Raw genomic sequence first — 16611 nt, forward strand, 5'->3', positions numbered from 1 at the left:
AAGGTTTCTTGGCCTTCTTAACATTTCTTCCCTGTATCCAACAGAAGTTGTTTAATAGAGAAAGCGGTGCATGGAGGGATGGCCGTGTCAGCAAGAGTGTTTCCACAGCAGTGTTAACAGCTGACGGTTTCAGATCTGTTGTTTTGCTCTGGCTTACCGGAGGGAGCAACTAATAGTTCTCACGTGTTTGTGTGCCTGGGGCTTACACAGGGGATTTATTTATTTATTTTTTAATTGAAGGATAATTGCTTTACAGAATTTTGTTGTTTTCTGTCAAACCTCAACGTGAATCAGCCGTAAGTGTACATATGTCCCCTCCCTCCTGAACCTCCCTCCCATCTCCCGCCCCATCCCACCCCTCCAGGTTGATACAGAGCCCCTGTTTTGGGGTTTCCTGAAACATACAGCAAATTCCCATTGGCTATCTATTTTACATATGGTAATGTAAGTTTCTGTGTTACTCTCTCCATACATCTCACCCTCTCCTCCCCTCTCCCCATGTGGGGATTTTGTTTAAAGTGAGAATTTACAAGCTACATCAAAGTCCCTTTTCCCAAAGATTATACAACCTGGGGTTCAGGAAATACCATTGCATTTTAAACTCCACATGTACACCATTGGCACTGGTCTTGGCCTCATGTCACAACCCAGCTTCCCTGGTGGCTCAGCTGGTAAAGAATCCTCCTGCAATGAGGGAGACCTGGATTTGAACCGTGAGTTGGGAAGATCCCCTGGAGAAGGGAGTGGCTACCCACTCCAGTATTCTGGCCTGGAGAATCCCATGGACCGTATAGTCCATGGGGTCACGAAGAGTCGGACGTGACTGAGCGACTTTCACTTTCATGTCACAACCACCTGAGGAGTTAACAGTAAATGAATGAACAAATGGTGGAGACCTTTGCCTGGAAATTCCAGTTCACATGCTCAGGGTGGGAGCCCACCAGTGTATCTGGAGTGTGGCCAGGGTGAGAAATGTGTTCTGCAGTCTGTAGACAGTAAGGCTGTTTACTCAGACGGCCTTGGAGTAAAGCTGAGCCGGGAGAGCACCAGCCACGCCCCAGAGAGTCTGGGGAGCGGGGTGGCGATGGCGCCAGGCATGACCTGTGCGAAACTGCTTCTCAGCTCAGAGGACGGTTTCCACTTTTGACTCAGATGCCTTCGTGCTGTGAATGTATAAGCACTTGGTTAAGCCATAGCAAAGGTTTGTCATTTACACGAGAAAACTTTGCTCCTTCCAACGTATTTAGCATTACTGAGATGACTTCCTGTGTGTAAAGTTCTTAGGGGAGTAAGTAATAATGTCACTGGGTAGAGACTCATAATGCAGCAGCCTGAAAAAGAGCATTTATTCACTAGTGGGCCAGACTGCTCTGTCCTCTGCAGGGCGGTCTGCTTATGGTCCAGTGTCTCTCATGGTTGTCTTAGCCTCAGCTAAGAAGTTTGGAACATTGGTCCTTGTTTCCTAGTTGTCTAGAAGTGACATTAAAGGTAAAATCCTTCTTTAATTCATGTAAAATTAAGTTTTCTGAGACAGAAATTAAGAAACCTAATTAGCTTTTAGGCAAGACTAATGGAAATTGAAGTTATTACTGAAAAGACCCATAACACTTCAAAGTAGAGATGTAGATGTGTGTGCTTCAGTGTATGTAATTCCTAAGTGACAGACTTTTAATACCTTTTTAATAGAAAATAATGTTATATTGAAATTCACCGTTCAACATTGTTATTTTAAAATATCCCTTAAAGGATTTCAGCCATTGATTTTTTAAATAAAATAAGTGATTCTACGTTACATCATTATTGTTATTTTATTGTTATTGTCATTATTTTTTGTCATCTGAAAACAAATTTTAAAACATCGAGAAAAGAAAAGTGCATCATTCTCTGAGGTGTTATGTCAAGGACAGTATATTTTCTGATTCTTACATTATTACATTAAACGCTACTTTTGGTATGCAAATTTTGGAGATGTGTTGGAAATATTACATCGTTTAAGAAAATCTATATTTGCATACTATAATCTTATATATATAGACATCTTTAGCAAGAATATAGACTTACAGATGATCAGATTTTTTATCTTGGCCTTCTCTGTTTCCAACAGAGCGTCAAGAAGAAAAACACCAACAAGCAGGAGATGAGCACTTACCTCAGGTTCATCGTCTCCCGCATGAAGGAGAGGGTGAGTTCCAAGGGCTCTTAGAATCGCCTCAAGTGTGTGTATTCCTTCAGAGTTCCTGACCGACAGGTGGCAGATAACGCGCAACGTAGCGTGAAGGGTGGACACCGCTGCTGTCCTGCGCTTTTGTGCTCTAGTTCCATAAAATGCTCTTAGATTTGTTTTGTCTTTGTTTTCAACACAGGCATTTCTTTAGCTGCATTAGGTTAGAAACATTTACATTTTAAACTTCCATTTATCAGAAAGAACATTTTCATTGATACTTAAGTCTTTAAAATGAAACTGAATTTTCCAAAATAACTGTTCTTTCTACTCAGACCTTAAGGAATGCCACATTAAACTATAGTGCATATACATCTTTCGTTAAGTTCTCAAGTACTTGTTGTTTAGAAATTGGTGTTTTACCCCTCTCTCTAGCCACGTTTAAACTGTTGTGTCTCATGACCTTTCAGGCTATTGACCTTAATAAAAAGGGGAAGGACAACAAACACCCCATGTACCGGCGACTGGTGCACTCGGCGGTGGATGTCCCTGCCATACAGGAGGTAAAGCTCGCCAAGCACAGCCCTGGCTGTGCACCTGCCCCACTCCTGCCTCAGCAGCTGTCCTGTGAGGGGCGTGCTCACCCGCTGGTGCTCAGCAGGGGTCATCTTTTAAGAGTCTTTGTTTTAAGCAACCTGTAGATTCTTGACACATGTTGATTAAAGAAAATATATTACAGCCTGATCAGTGTAACGTTCCAGATGCAGTCACCATGCAGCTGTGTCTTCCTGGGCTCGGCGGCAGCACTTGGGAGTTTCTCCCCAGGGAAGATGAGAGCGCAGATGTGCTCTCAGGTCTTGGGGAACAATGACATGCACTTGAACAAAGCGGATTTTAACTAGAAAACTTAATCTTTCTGGTGGAGTTCTTGATTTTACCTAGTTAGCTGAGGGCTGTTAATGGGTTTGTTAATATTTAATTACAAATGCAATGAACATTTTGATGTGCTTCCAGTTAGATTTGCAGATACACCAATTCTGAACCTATGTGTCATTTGAGTTTTAAAATTTTATCGTTGGCCATAATAGGAGTAATTTTAAATCATCTGCTCATTCCTTAATCTGCTTAATAGCTGGAAAAACTGAAGGTGTATTATTTCAGTGGAAGAAAGGGGCAAATGAAGGTTGTTCATAAAAACGAGAAATTTTAATTCGACCTCTTAGCCCTACACTGCGTAACTTCTGAGAACAGTGAAGAGCCTGGCTGTCCCTCCTGCCCTCCCCCCATGGTACCCCCACATTCTGCAGTTTGACTCCCTCATTTCAGGGAGCTTAGTAGCTGGGCTGATGGTGTCTTATTAGCAAGTGCTGACCATGAGCAGAAGCACCCTGAAGGAAATGAAGAGGAAGAAGACCAGGTTTTTATGCTTCCAAAGGTTTACGGTGGAGACCAAAATGCTAGCTGTGATGCTGCATGAGGACTGCTGGGTGTGGGTGTACCCACCTGGGTGCAGGCAGGCAGCCTGGTGGCACCTTGCGCCCCTGAGCCAAAGACCGTGAGGCGCTCAGGGTGGAGTTTGGGTATCAGTGCTCATGGAAGAGCCCTGTGACCCTCGATGCCAGACAGAAGCCATCGACTGTCTTGGTGCACAGAGGACCAGTGAGGACTTGATTTTAAAACTGTGTCAGCCACCTAGCTCGAATTCAGAATTGCCTTGTCTTCTTTGTGGTAATCTTTCACAGAGGCTAACAGCTCTTTCTTCTTTCAGTTTTATTTTCCTGACTTACATAAATTTTGCGCTTCTCTGGTGGCTCAGATGGTAAAGAATCTGCCTGCAATGCAAGAGACCTGGGTTCGATCCCTGGGTTGGAAAGATCCCCTGGAGAAGGGAACGGCTACCCACTCCAGTATTCTGGCCTGGAGAATCCCATGGACTGTGTAGTCTATGGGGTCACAAAGAGTCGGACACGACTGAGCGACTTTCACTTTCACTTTTCATATTAGTGACTGTTCTCGAAACCAGAGCCCTGAGAGAGTTGCTGAGAAAGTCATTCTTATTTTTCAAAGAAGCCCTGTTAATTATAGTACAGGCCTGTGCGTAGCATATTCCCTACATGGTAGATAAGTAGTTAGGTCTCATCAACCCCACTACCAGAGCTTTCATTATGTACAGCACTTAGCCGCAGCTTTTATCATTGTTACAGATGAGGTGTTCATGCTGCAGTAACAACGTGGCTGAGAATGTGGGACCTTCTGCACTTCACCGTCCTGGAATACCCTGACTGTAGACGGAGTTGTGGGTTTCTTTTATGAACATTCTGTCAGTATGGACACAGGAGCAGTAGACACAGGAGCAGTCGTAATGCCATTCTGGAAAATCTTGCTGTTTCCCACACTCTCACACTGTTAAATTGATGGCAAGTGTTTTCACTATTAACCGTTGTTCATTTTGGTTTTTTCCCCTCTGCAGAAAGTGAACGAAGGGAAATACCGAAGTTACGAAGAGTTCAAAGCTGACGCTCAGTTGCTTCTCCACAACACAGTCATTTTCTATGGAGGTTCAATATTTTTTTTTGTGTAGTTTTTTTTATTCATGTGTTTACATTGCATGTTGAGAAATATCTTTTATAAAACATTACACTAAAACAATACCTGAACAATCTGTAAGTGAGTGATAATGTTAGGGTTTAAACTTAAAAATATTTAGTAATATAGATAACTATATATAGCTTATAGAATTGATTGGCCAAAAGCAGAACTCTAGTATTTGTTTTTTCCCTTCAATATCCCCTCATTCAAAAGTAGTGAAAGAGGCCAATCTATACTGAGAGTATTAAGTTGTGTTGAATATAAAATTAAAGCTGCCTATTTACTTTTCTTTTACTGCCTGAATTATATTTTGAATACATGTGTTTATTTTCCGTGGTATATGTCCACTTTTGTTAAACTGAAAGAAAATTTAAATGGCTATATTACTTTTGGTAGTCTTGTGTTTCCTGGTAGTCCTGTGATTGCTGGTAATACATATCTGTCTTTATAATTACAGCAGACAGTGAGCAGGCTGACATAGCACGGATGCTCTATAAAGACACCTGTCATGAGGTACTGGCCACACCTAATACCTGAATGCTTGCTGTTCTCTACATTAACCTATTTTAGAATTCCATTCTGATATGTACACTTTAATTTTGCCATTTCTTTAAATACAATCGTATTTCCATGTTTGACATACATGGTATATACAATGCAAACAAGAGAGACGGGGGTGGGGGGAGAGGCTAGAATTCTGGTAGAACTGTTCTCAGAGACTCTAATTCTGGGAATTAGACTTAGTTACTAAGTAACTTCTAGTTAGAACAAGAGGAAATTGTTTTCCTTAACTACCCTAAAGCGAATTAGTTAATATGACTGCATGTAAAGTGTGTTGCACTGGGCAGGCACTCAAAAATGTTACCCTCTTTGAATGAAAGATACAAATTTGAGTTCTTACTACACTACACAGGCAAAAAAGCAACCCAACATCAGCATTCGTAATTAACAATATATGAAATATATATTTAGGAAAGATTTTTTTTGGGTGGCCTTTCTTATTTAAAACATTCATCTATAACCATATTATCTTTGCAAAAGTGTCTCAATTTATATAAAAAGTTTTGTTTCTTTATTCCATTTATGATATGACTCTTCCATTCATTAAACATATTTATTGAGTGTGTGCTGTGTGCTGAGTTAGGAATAAAATGGGAGTCAGGATGCTGGCTTCCTGCTCATACAGCTGCGTTCTGAGGAAGGAGACTCAGGAAAAGGAGAGACAAATCAGTTTCTTTACAAAAGTTACGGAAAATATGAAAGAAAACAAGACTAAAACGGAGAATGAGGCAGAGTAAGGGCTGCTTTTATTGGTAGTGGTATTTTCTGTGGGCATATCAAGAAGACATTTCTGGGGAAATAGCCTTGCATCTGTGTGTTGAACTGGAAGGTATCAGTGAGGCTGGGGAGCCAAGGGCAGATGCAGTGCACCCTGAGGAATCAGTCTTCTATTCCGAGTGTACTCAGGGCCCTCTTGGGAGGTTCAGACAAGAAAGTGGCATTGGAGAATTCAAATGTGAAGCTTAAAGAACACAATTGCAGACTATAAACATGAAAGAGAGTGCTGATTCACAGGCATCTGGCTAGTTGTGTGCATGCATATATTTTATGTAGGCTAAATAGTTACTTTTCTTTTTCAGCTGGATGAACTACAGCTTTGTAAGAATTGCTTCTATTTATCAAATGCTCGTCCTGACAATTGGTTCTGCTATCCTTGTGTATGTGAAATTTTGAGATTTTCTTTTCTTTTTTTTAACCTCTTCAGTGTCTCTGATGTACTGCTCTAAGGAAGTTTATTCCAATTTGCTTTAAGATTATAATCCTTCTAAATATTTCTCTTCATATCATGGTTTTAATGAGTATAGAAAACTGAAACATAGGAAAAAAACAACTTGGGGTCAGTATCCATTTCTTACTTTAAAATGAGAACTTTAAGAATAGGAATAAACATCGAATCCCTTAATAAATAAAAATTTTTCATTATCTCACAAGAAATCTAAGTCTTTATATATAGCTGTGTGATTTCCCCTAGAATGACATGTTAGTGCCAAAGGTTTCTCCTCTCCCCCCCGACAAGGGCATAAGAGCCTGCCTGAAAGCTCCCACTTTCTGAGACATTACTGTGCTCTTCAGTCACTTGATGGTCTCATTAAAATTTGTATCTCTGACTTCGTAGGTTGGGAGGAGGGCCTGAAGATCTCCCATTTCTTACAAGCTCCCAGGGTTGGACTGTATTTCGTGAAGCAGAGTTAGGGTGTTCAGTTTGCCCTTGTTACTCACGTGGGTCTTGGTTTCCTTCCAGAGTTCCATGGGCTGTCAGGAGATTCTTTTCACTCCACATTGCTTATGGAAATTTTAATTTTTTGGTGTTTTTCTTGGAGGCAAAAATCAACCAGTCCTGGGGTGGGAAAGCACATTCTGTGCGTTTAGGACTTATAAAAGAAGTATTGCAAATATTATACTTAAGTAGGTCAGTATTAATGATATACTTGTATATAATACTTTACAAGTAATATGACAAGATAAAACATTTTATTTCCAGATACCTAATCATGAGCTGGTTTGGGCTAAAATGAAAGGTTTTGGATTCTGGCCGGCCAAAGTCATGCAGAAAGAGGACAATCAGGTTGATGTCCGCTTCTTCGGTCACCATCACCAGAGGTAATATCATGACCCATGAGCCACCATCACCCCTGGGCCTTTAGGAGCCCTGAGGTGGACCCAGGGCTGCAGTTACCGGTGCTCTGGGTGCTTTGCCATCAGGAACAATGTGAAGTGTATTTTAAATTAAAAAACAAACCAGCATGTAACTTGACTGGGCACCTTAATGGGACAGTTTCAGTGGCAGAATTTAGAAGGGTGAACTCAGAAGGGTGTCAGTGGTGGGAATTAAGTGGAGAGCTTCTCAGCATGGTCCATTTCACAGAATTGTATTGTCCTTGTGGGAGTTTCAACCAACTTTTCAAGGTTCTGTCAGAGTCACAGACAAAAATAATCAACTCGGGAGTATAGGAGAGTGTGGGTCTTGCGATCTAAGAATGGATATGAGGGAAGAACTTTGACCTAGTGTTTTGAATTTCATTAACAGTTAATTTAGAAAAGTGAAGAATTGTTATGCAGAGATCACCATGAATAAATACAGTAAATATTCTTTAGCTAGTTCGTCTTATCTCTGCACCTAGTGGGGAAAGAAAAGGTAGACACGTGATTATGGACTGTCCCTCCATATGCTCAAACCAGAGCCTGCTGCTGCCTCCCGAGCACAGAGCAGGTTGTGATGCTTTGTCCTGGTGAGCAGGTCTGCAGGGCACGCATGTCTGACTCTCCGTGCTGCCTGTGGTTGGAGGGTGGATGGCACAGGCAAGAAAGAAGGGGCACATCCCGTCAGATCGCAGGCCCATCTTATTGTGCACAGACTCAGAGAATTCTGAATTCAGATTGACAGATGTGTAGGTATAGCCAGATCCAATTTTCTCTCTTTTTATTAAACTTTAAATTGTGGGGTGTGTTCTGTTTCCCTTTTATAGTGTAGATCAGACTGCATGTCTCAAACTTGAAACCTGATTATCTATAGTAATGGAGATGATTGAGAGAATAGGTATGTTGTATGAATTGCATTGAGACTTAATAAGGTCTCACATTAAGACTCTTCATTCAGTTTTATTAAATCCAAGGGATACATAATTTAACAGGATAAAATTCTCTCCTAGGTCACAAGTTCATTCCAGGTAGTCAGCACTGCTTATGATGGAAATCCTCCTCAAAAACATACTGCTTTTAAAAAGTGTTTAAACAGTTTTTGATTGCCCAGTAAATGTTTGCTGACTGAAAGAGTAAATAAGAATACAGGATTTAATGGCAAGGAACTCTTCCACAAGCAGAATTGTATTTGCACTTCTCCTCAAGTGTAGTTTACTTTGGTTTCTAATATAGCACTGTCAGATGACACTGTTAATGTAATATTTATAAATAAGTTCAAATTTAACAATTTCAGCTGTCATTAGCATGTAACCATATGGATTACTGTATATTAAAAATGTGGTTTTAAATTCTAAAGCAAATAGCTTAGTTTATACAAGCAAGTTAGAAGTCTACGTTTATAACGTTAGGCATATATGCCAGGATTCTCTGATGCCTTCAGAACAGTTTTAGGTCTAGTATTTCTGTAACTCCATAGTAAGACTGGAAACAGTAAATCCTGGTTTATTCCTAGTGCTGTATCCCACCGCATGTCCTCACTGGTGACACCCTTCTCTCTTCGTGTCCAGAGTCACCTAGACTGCGTATGCTGCATTGTTCCTCCTCGTTCCTCAGTTCAGGGCAGTGGCAGTGCACGTAGGAGCACTAGCGTAGTTACCAGGAAAGCTAACCGTTAGGACCCTCGCTGCGTTCCAGCTGCTAGTTAATAGCTTACCTTAAGCCCATCTGGGCAGCATCTCCGTGAGCCGTCAGATGAGGCAGGAACAGTCCTAGGACTGTACACTCTGTGGTGCTTTCACTGGCCCATAGTCAGCCCCAGGTGAGTGGATGCAGTGGGAGACTAGGGCCAGTAAGTGATTAGTACCCAGGAAAGCTTTCTTCAGTTTCTATTCTAGCTTTCTTCCTGATAGAACCACATGTAGTTGTAGATCAACTGTGGGCTCACAATTGAGTGCTTGGTTGCAGAATGGTATACACTTTCCCACTTGTTAGTCATGGTCCATCTAATGAATAGGGATGTAATGACCTCATTTTATATGTAACTGTCTCATGAACATTTCTGGGCATTTGCAAATGACTCTATAGCTTCCCTGGTAGCTCAGCTGGTAAAGAATCCGCCTGCAATGCAGGAGACCCCAGTTCGATTCCTGGGTTGGGAAGATCTGCTGGAGAAGGGATAGGCTACCCACTCCAGTATTCTTGGGCTTCCCTTGTGGCTCAGCTGGTGAAGAATCCGCCTGCAATGCAGGAGACCTGGGTTGGGAAGATCCCCTGAGAAGGGAAAGGCTACCCACTCCAGTATTCTGGACTGGAGAATTCCATGAACTGTATAGTCCATGGAGTTGCAAAGAGTCGGAAACGACTGAGCGACTTTCACTTTCTATAATTCTAACATGCAAGTAGCTAGATTTTGAGTAATTTATAGTATTCAAAACAATGAGATATTGAACACTTTAAAAAAGGCTTATGAGTCATTCTCACCCTGAGGACTTTACTCTGATGACTGTGAAAAACAAGTCAATTCACCTTTTTTCTACTTGGTAAAAGTTTTTATTTAAGTCACAAACTGTGCTTTACAATGCACAGAGTTTCTGCCATTTGGGAAACTTCTAACTGTCCCTTTTCAATGTTGTTCACAGGGCCTGGATTCCTTCTGAGAACATCCAGGACATCACAGTCAATGTTCACCGGCTGCATGTTAAGCGCAGTATGGGCTGGAAGAAGGCCTGCGACGAACTGGAGCTGCACCAGCGCTTCCTCCGCGAAGGGAGGTTTTGGAAGTCCAAGAATGAGGACCGAGGGGAGGAGGAGGCAGAGTCCAGCATCTCCTCCACCAGCAACGAGCAGGTGAGGGCGCCAGTGAGAACCTGTCAGTTGTGCTCCGGAGGTGCGGGTGCCAGGACGCACTGGCATGGAATGAGCAGGTGGTGACTTCTTCCTTCACACAACATTTGTCAAGTGCTCCTCAAAACAAACCAGAAACAGTCCTAGTTCACAGAAGCTACCACCACTGATCCGGATTCGACCAGCACATTAGCTCTTTCAAGCCCTCCGCCCAGAGGAATCATTCAGTGAGTGCCAACCATGTGGTCTTGAAAGAGTTAATGTGAGAGGGACACAGCAGGTGCCCACCTCTCCCCTGTGGGTCCATGGCTAGTTCCAGCAGAGAAATGTTTTGTGGTGTCAGGAATAACGTGCTGTTACTTTGATGATGTCCACAGCTAAAGGTCACTCAAGAACCAAGAGCAAAGAAAGGACGACGTAATCAAAGTGTGGAACCCAAAAAAGAAGTAAGTTGCCCACCTTGCAGTGTCCCGGTGACAAGTGAAACAGGAAATACTTTCACAGTTGTGATCCAGGCAGTGCTCCTGACAGGTAACTTGCAAAAAGGATTGCCATCAGATAGCAACCAGGTTGGACCCAGACTGCCCGCTGCCCTGTCACTAGGGTAACACACGGGAGTATCCAGTTAAGCAGCACTGACCACGTCTGGCGAAGTGGGACAGTCCTTTGCTGCACGGTCTGGGAACACTGATGTTTTCTCATGGCACTAATAAACAATTTTTAGTGTTTATCCAGCAGATCAATGAGACCAGCATTTGAAAACTGAAAGAAACTGTGGCTAAGTTCAGGCTTTTACAATTCTGTAATCCAGGTACATTTTAAAACCAGGGCACAGTACCACCACATAGGGTATTTGTTTATGAATCTCATCCAAAGAAGTAACGATAAATTCTAATGATCTTACACAGTAAACTTTTTGTTTAGTTTCCTTCTTTGAAAGGAAACACCTTAATATTAGTATTTAATGGAATTGTAAATGAAGTTCCTGTAGAATGACTGTACCTATAAATTGCATATGTTTTAATTTTTTTTTATTTTGAATTGTGATCAAATACACAAAAGAATTTTCCATTTTCTTACATGATTGTTTGAACAGCAGTTGTATGGCTGTTTGTATCACTCTGTTTTTTTTCAGATAGAGCTTGCTCTTGAACTAGTAAATCCTCTGGCACTTTCCTTATCCTTTAGGAACCAGAGCCTGAAACGGAAGCTGTAAGTTCCAGCCAGGAAATCCCCACGATGCCTCAGCCAATCGAAAAAGTTTCTGTGTCAACTCAGACCAAGAAGTTAAGTGCCTCTTCCCCAAGAATGCTGCATCGAAGCACCCAGACCGCCAGTGATGGAGTGTGTCAAAGCATGTGCCACGACAAGTACACCAAAATTTTCAATGACTTTAAAGACCGAATGAAGTCTGATCACAAGCGAGAAACTGAAAGAGTTGTTCGAGAAGCTCTAGAAAAGGTAACACAGCCCTCAGTGCCAGCGCTGCCTCAGACACACGGGCGGGTTAGGTGACTAGTCTTCCTGTTGTGGCTTTACGTCGCTTAGGCATCAACCAGGTAGCAGCTCTTTAAAACAAGGAATAAAACATCTTTTTATAATATTTTAAATAACAGGTACTTTTCTCACCTAAATATTTTATAGCCCTTAATGAAATAAAGGGAACAGGTACATCACTTAAGTAGAAACTATGTATTAAGGTTTTGCTTAATGGTTTGTGTAAATTATGAGCTGACATACTCTGGGTTAACTTTTTTTTCATCTCAGCTGCGTTCTGAAATGGAAGAAGAAAAAAGACAAGCTGTAAATAAAGCTGTAGCCAATATGCAGGGTGAGATGGACAGAAAATGTAAGCAAGTAAAGGAAAAGTGTAAAGAAGAATTTGTAGAGGAAATCAAGAAGCTAGCAACACAGCACAAACAACTAATTTCTCAGACCAAGAAGAAGCAGTGGGTAAATACCACTATTTTCTTAGAATCTGATTTATGAAAAAAAAATACCATAGGTATGATGAAAATTAATTCAGAAAGATCTATATGGCATATGTAAAAATCCGGAAATACAGTCTAATGTGAAACTGTCAACTTTAATTAACTTAAACTGTATTTTAACTCCAGATCCCACATTTCTCAGTATTTGCTCAAAATTATTTTGTTACATTGAGATTATGATACTTTGGGACATAATATATATAATTTATACAAGTTTTCCATCTATGCAGGTATTTTATTTTGATAAGTGGGCTGGCCCTGATAGGTGATATTAACTTATAAAATTGTAAATGTAAGTATCATAATAGCAAACTAAGGATTTTCAGATTTTACTGCACTTAACATACATTAGCTTCTAGTAAAGAAATTGATTGCTTTATAAAAGTAATATCTCACTGGTCTCTAACGTAAGAACTGACAGTTCACCAAGGACGGTGCCCTGAGGGTCTTCTTAGGCTGTCTGCTCTCCAGTCTTCTCCCCAGTCTTGCTCATTTCCACTGACCTGTTGTCTTCAGCTCACATCTGCCTTTGAATCCCTCCAGTCATTTTTCACTTCAGTTAATGGACTTCTCAGCCGCAAGTCTGCTTTTTGGTTTCCATCAGAATCTTTTTATTGATGTTTTCAGTTTGCTCATACATCATTTTCTTGACTTTCTCCATGTCTTCCTTTAGTTCTTTGCACTTCTTTAATAGGTGTTTTAAAGTCTGTGTCTAGTATATCTGCCAGTAGGTTTTTTACATGGACAGTTTGTTGATTGATTCTTTTTCCTTTGAATGGTCATACTTCCTGCTTCTTTGTATGCCTTGTGATGTTTTTTGTTGTTGAACACTAAACATTTGAGTCTAATAACATGGTAACTGGAACTCATTTTCTCCCCTTTATCATAGTTTGCTGTTGTTGTTTCTTTGATTGTTATGGCTGTCTATTCCCAGGATCAGACTGAGGTGTAAATTAAATCTCTTCTTAGGTCTTTTCTAAGCCTCTCCTTGGGTTTGCACATTGACTTCCTAATTCCCCCATATGTGCAATTGATTTTGAGTGGCTTGCAAAAGGGAAGTCACTTCAGAGGGAGGACTTGTTTTTGGTTGGGGAGGGGTGCAACTGTTAATACAGTGGCCGCCCATCTGTGACCAGAAGCAGCAGTCTGCAGGACACCTGCCAGGGGGCTCCACACACAGCCATCTGGGGCTGTCGATGGGCAAGAGGTAGCTGTTTCAGTGCTGAGAGCCAGAATAACCAGAGTGACCATAACTTATTGTTCCACCCTTCCCCAGACCTCAGAGTTCCAGAACAGTCCCTTTAGATTGTGCAGCAGAGCTGCTGTGTGGGGAGGATGGAGGGGAGTCCTTGTGCTGCTGCTCCGTCATCTTTTCAGAACCTTTGGACCTTTTTAGGAAAAGAGAAATTATGCTTGTGTGCTGCTGCTGTTAATGGCCTAGTACAGATGGAAGAAGTTGATGTGCCGAGTAAGCTTTGAGTTTGCTGATAATGACTGCGTGCTGAGCCTCAGTCATCCCATTGTTTCCCTACTGTCCTGCTCAGGACAGAAACCGTGTTGATGTTCTTGGTGATCCTGGTTTACACTTGAGTCAGAAAGATCTTTGAAAGCACAGTTTTAAAGTCTGTTGTTGTACCCAGTTTCGTTTACCTGCTGGTCATGGTTTCTTGCTGCAGTGCTACAACTGTGAGGAGGAGGCCATGTACCACTGCTGCTGGAACACGTCGTACTGCTCCATCAAGTGTCAGCAGGAGCACTGGCACGCGGAGCACAAGCGCACCTGTCGCCGGAAAAGATGAAGGCTGGCTCTTCCTGGAGAATCATTGACGACTATTCCTCTCAGACACAGCGGTTTTTGTTTCCAAGAAGCCAAAATTGTTTAGAATTTGCTTCCCATTTTGCACCAGCCTTTAAACACTTTTCGTGAAGAAATTTTGCACAGTAGTTTAAATCTTTTGTTAACACTCCTCTGGAGTTTTTCAGGGGGTAAAAGTAACATCAGTGGAGGGTATTATTTTAAATAAATTTTAATTGAGAGTTTGTTGCATTTTCAGCAAATTTTAAAACATTTTTAGGTTTTACAGAGATTTTAACCTTTAAACAACAGATCTTTAAAAAACAGGTGAATTACAAGTGAGTTTAACAAAGAAACATTTAAAATAGATCTGAATGTAAGAACTACAGAACTGTTTCAGAAATAAAACATACTACCTTGATGTGAAATTTATTTCTTAACCTTGTTGAGCTGGTTTTGTTCAGCTTACTTTACTGTTTAAAGGCATTATCTATTGGTTATGCCAGTGGGTATATGATTGAATTTAGGGAACAGGGTTGACACAGCAGGTGCTAGTCCTGCATATTTTTTCTTAAATGTTTCCCAATTGTGTTTTTCATTATTTCTTTTCAATATATAACTTTTATAACAAATTATTAGCTTTGATCTTGTAGTTTAAAATTGCAGGGAACTGGGGGTAATCTTTTACTGAGCTGGATCTTAGAGAAAATGAATATTTAAATTTTAAAGTTTGCACATTTCATCTTTGTCCTAACATGAGTGCTTGTAACAAAATAAACAACAAAAATAAAAAGCCAAAAACTACCTTTATCCATACATGAAATTATAGATGAGGCATACAGATTTCTTTAATGCTTCCCTTCCCTCCCCAAGTGTCATCTGATTGCCTACTATCTGGTGTCACCTCTTCTAGCATAAGTTAATACTGAAAGGAAAGAAAGCACTTAAGTTTCACAGAAGCCGTTATGTTTGTAGTAATGGATCATTACCTACTAATGAACTCCATCACTGTACACAGAATGAAGAATAATGCATGTTAATTTTCTTGTATTAAAGATGCCGTGATTTGTAAAAAGTCTGTATTTTGCGGAATGTCTGGACTAAGAAGCATTACCAATAGGAATGGATCGATAGTTAAATAATTTTTTTTATACATAGATATATAAAATACAGCCAGGAAACCTTAATTTTAAAAAAAAAACAAACCCTCGCAATTTATGTTTTTTCAAAGACTGATCTTAGACCAAGTCAAATTCCCATTTATCATTTAGTTATTTTTAAGGTTAGAGAAATAATTTGTAAATATTTATTTACACCTTCGATATTTATTAAAGCAATTACACACAATGTAAGTGAGAGAATCAGGAGAAAAAACCTTTCAAAAAGTTTTCTCCAGGTTTGTCAGGGTCACTCTAAAGACAAAAATGTACCTAAGTCTTCTGTGAAATAATCCCCCACCCAGTCCTGATGCTGTTGCAGATGGTGGTGACACAGGTTAATCGACAAGCTACTGCCCAGTGGTGCCCAATGGCTTGGAGGACCTGTCTGGTAGCCACACGTCAACACCATCCCTGAACTACGCAGGCACGTGGCATTCTCGGTCCCTCCTCGTTGCTGTGTGATTGGTCAGCGTCGCCATAGTGCCATGGTCTGGTCCAGACGACGTAACTGAGAATACTTACCTTCTCTGATTGTTTTCCAAGTTTAAAAACTTCGATCCACCCCTATGAGAGCAAGTTATTGTGGAACTATTTTTGGTGTGAAATCATTCCAGAGTGTGTACTATTTACCGATAGCTGCATGAAAGTAAGACTCGTGTTACTTTGGCTTTTTTGTCTCCGTTGACACGGTTGCACATTTCCAAGTTACTACAGCGTGAAAACTGTGTGTTTAAAAAAAAAAAAAAAAACAAAATTAAAAAAAAGAGATTGTGGCCTGGTTTTGTAAAAGTTTTAGGTAAAATTACAATTGATTGTTTAGGAATCATTATTAAAAATTTTCTGCAAATCATAAAGCTATATCAAGGTGTTGAGCTTAGCCACTATGCACATTGTAATTACTCATTGTGGCTGTCCAGTTCTTCGATGCATTCTGGCATTTTGTAAGCTGCTCTGACTAGCAATATATAGACTCATTTAATGTGTTAACATTGGTTAATAAATGTATTTAAAAAAACTGCCTTTAATAAATTGTTGATTTAGTCCATTCCCCTAGACCAAAACAAACACAAGTATATCACATAGTAATCATATACTGTTGGCTATCCACTGGTGACTGTTTATAAAATCAGTGTGTTAAAAACAGTTCTTTTAAACACTGCATGTAAAGTTGGATTTACTTTTACCAGTTCTCAAAAAATTCAAGTTTGACTACAAAGCCCTTTTTCTTGACCTTTAGGCTGAACATACAGATAGAAAATTGCTCAGTAAACATTTGAAATTAGTCAATAATATCCATTTCAATATATCCAGACTCAAATCCATTATCTCGTTCTCACTTCACTCCTCCAACCAGTTTCCATGATGGTGATC

The 16611-nt window shown here is 40.5% G+C and overlaps 1 protein-coding gene across 50 annotated transcripts in view; it reads left to right on the forward strand.

Annotated features, from left to right (window-relative positions):
* ZMYND11 (zinc finger MYND-type containing 11) overlaps window positions 1-15155 on the forward strand; it is a 74743-nt gene extending 59588 nt beyond the window's left edge. For 34 of the 50 annotated variants that reach the window (XM_086333524.1, XM_086333518.1, XM_086333512.1 and 31 more), the window contains 11 exons: window positions 2105-2182; window positions 2632-2724; window positions 4632-4719; window positions 5208-5263; window positions 6391-6468; window positions 7293-7411; window positions 10090-10297; window positions 10672-10740; window positions 11483-11755; window positions 12062-12247; window positions 13962-15155. In XM_086333524.1, coding sequence (XP_086189650.1) covers window positions 2105-2182; window positions 2632-2724; window positions 4632-4719; window positions 5208-5263; window positions 6391-6468; window positions 7293-7411; window positions 10090-10297; window positions 10672-10740; window positions 11483-11755; window positions 12062-12247; window positions 13962-14084 — 1371 coding nt within the window. In that variant the 3' untranslated portion in view covers window positions 14085-15155. The remainder of the gene's footprint in view (window positions 1-2104; window positions 2183-2631; window positions 2725-4631; window positions 4720-5207; window positions 5264-6390; window positions 6469-7292; window positions 7412-10089; window positions 10298-10671; window positions 10741-11482; window positions 11756-12061; window positions 12248-13961) is intronic. The other 16 variants (XM_086333526.1, XM_086333529.1, XM_086333555.1 and 13 more) reach the window with 2 other exon arrangements.
* Window positions 15156-16611: the final 1456 nt, after the last annotated feature.

The sequence above is a fragment of the Bos grunniens genome, chromosome 13 (genome assembly GCF_055505025.1).
Source record: "Bos grunniens cultivar Pamir isolate PY7600 chromosome 13, Bosgru_T2T1.0, whole genome shotgun sequence".
NCBI lineage: Eukaryota > Metazoa > Chordata > Mammalia > Artiodactyla > Bovidae > Bos > Bos grunniens.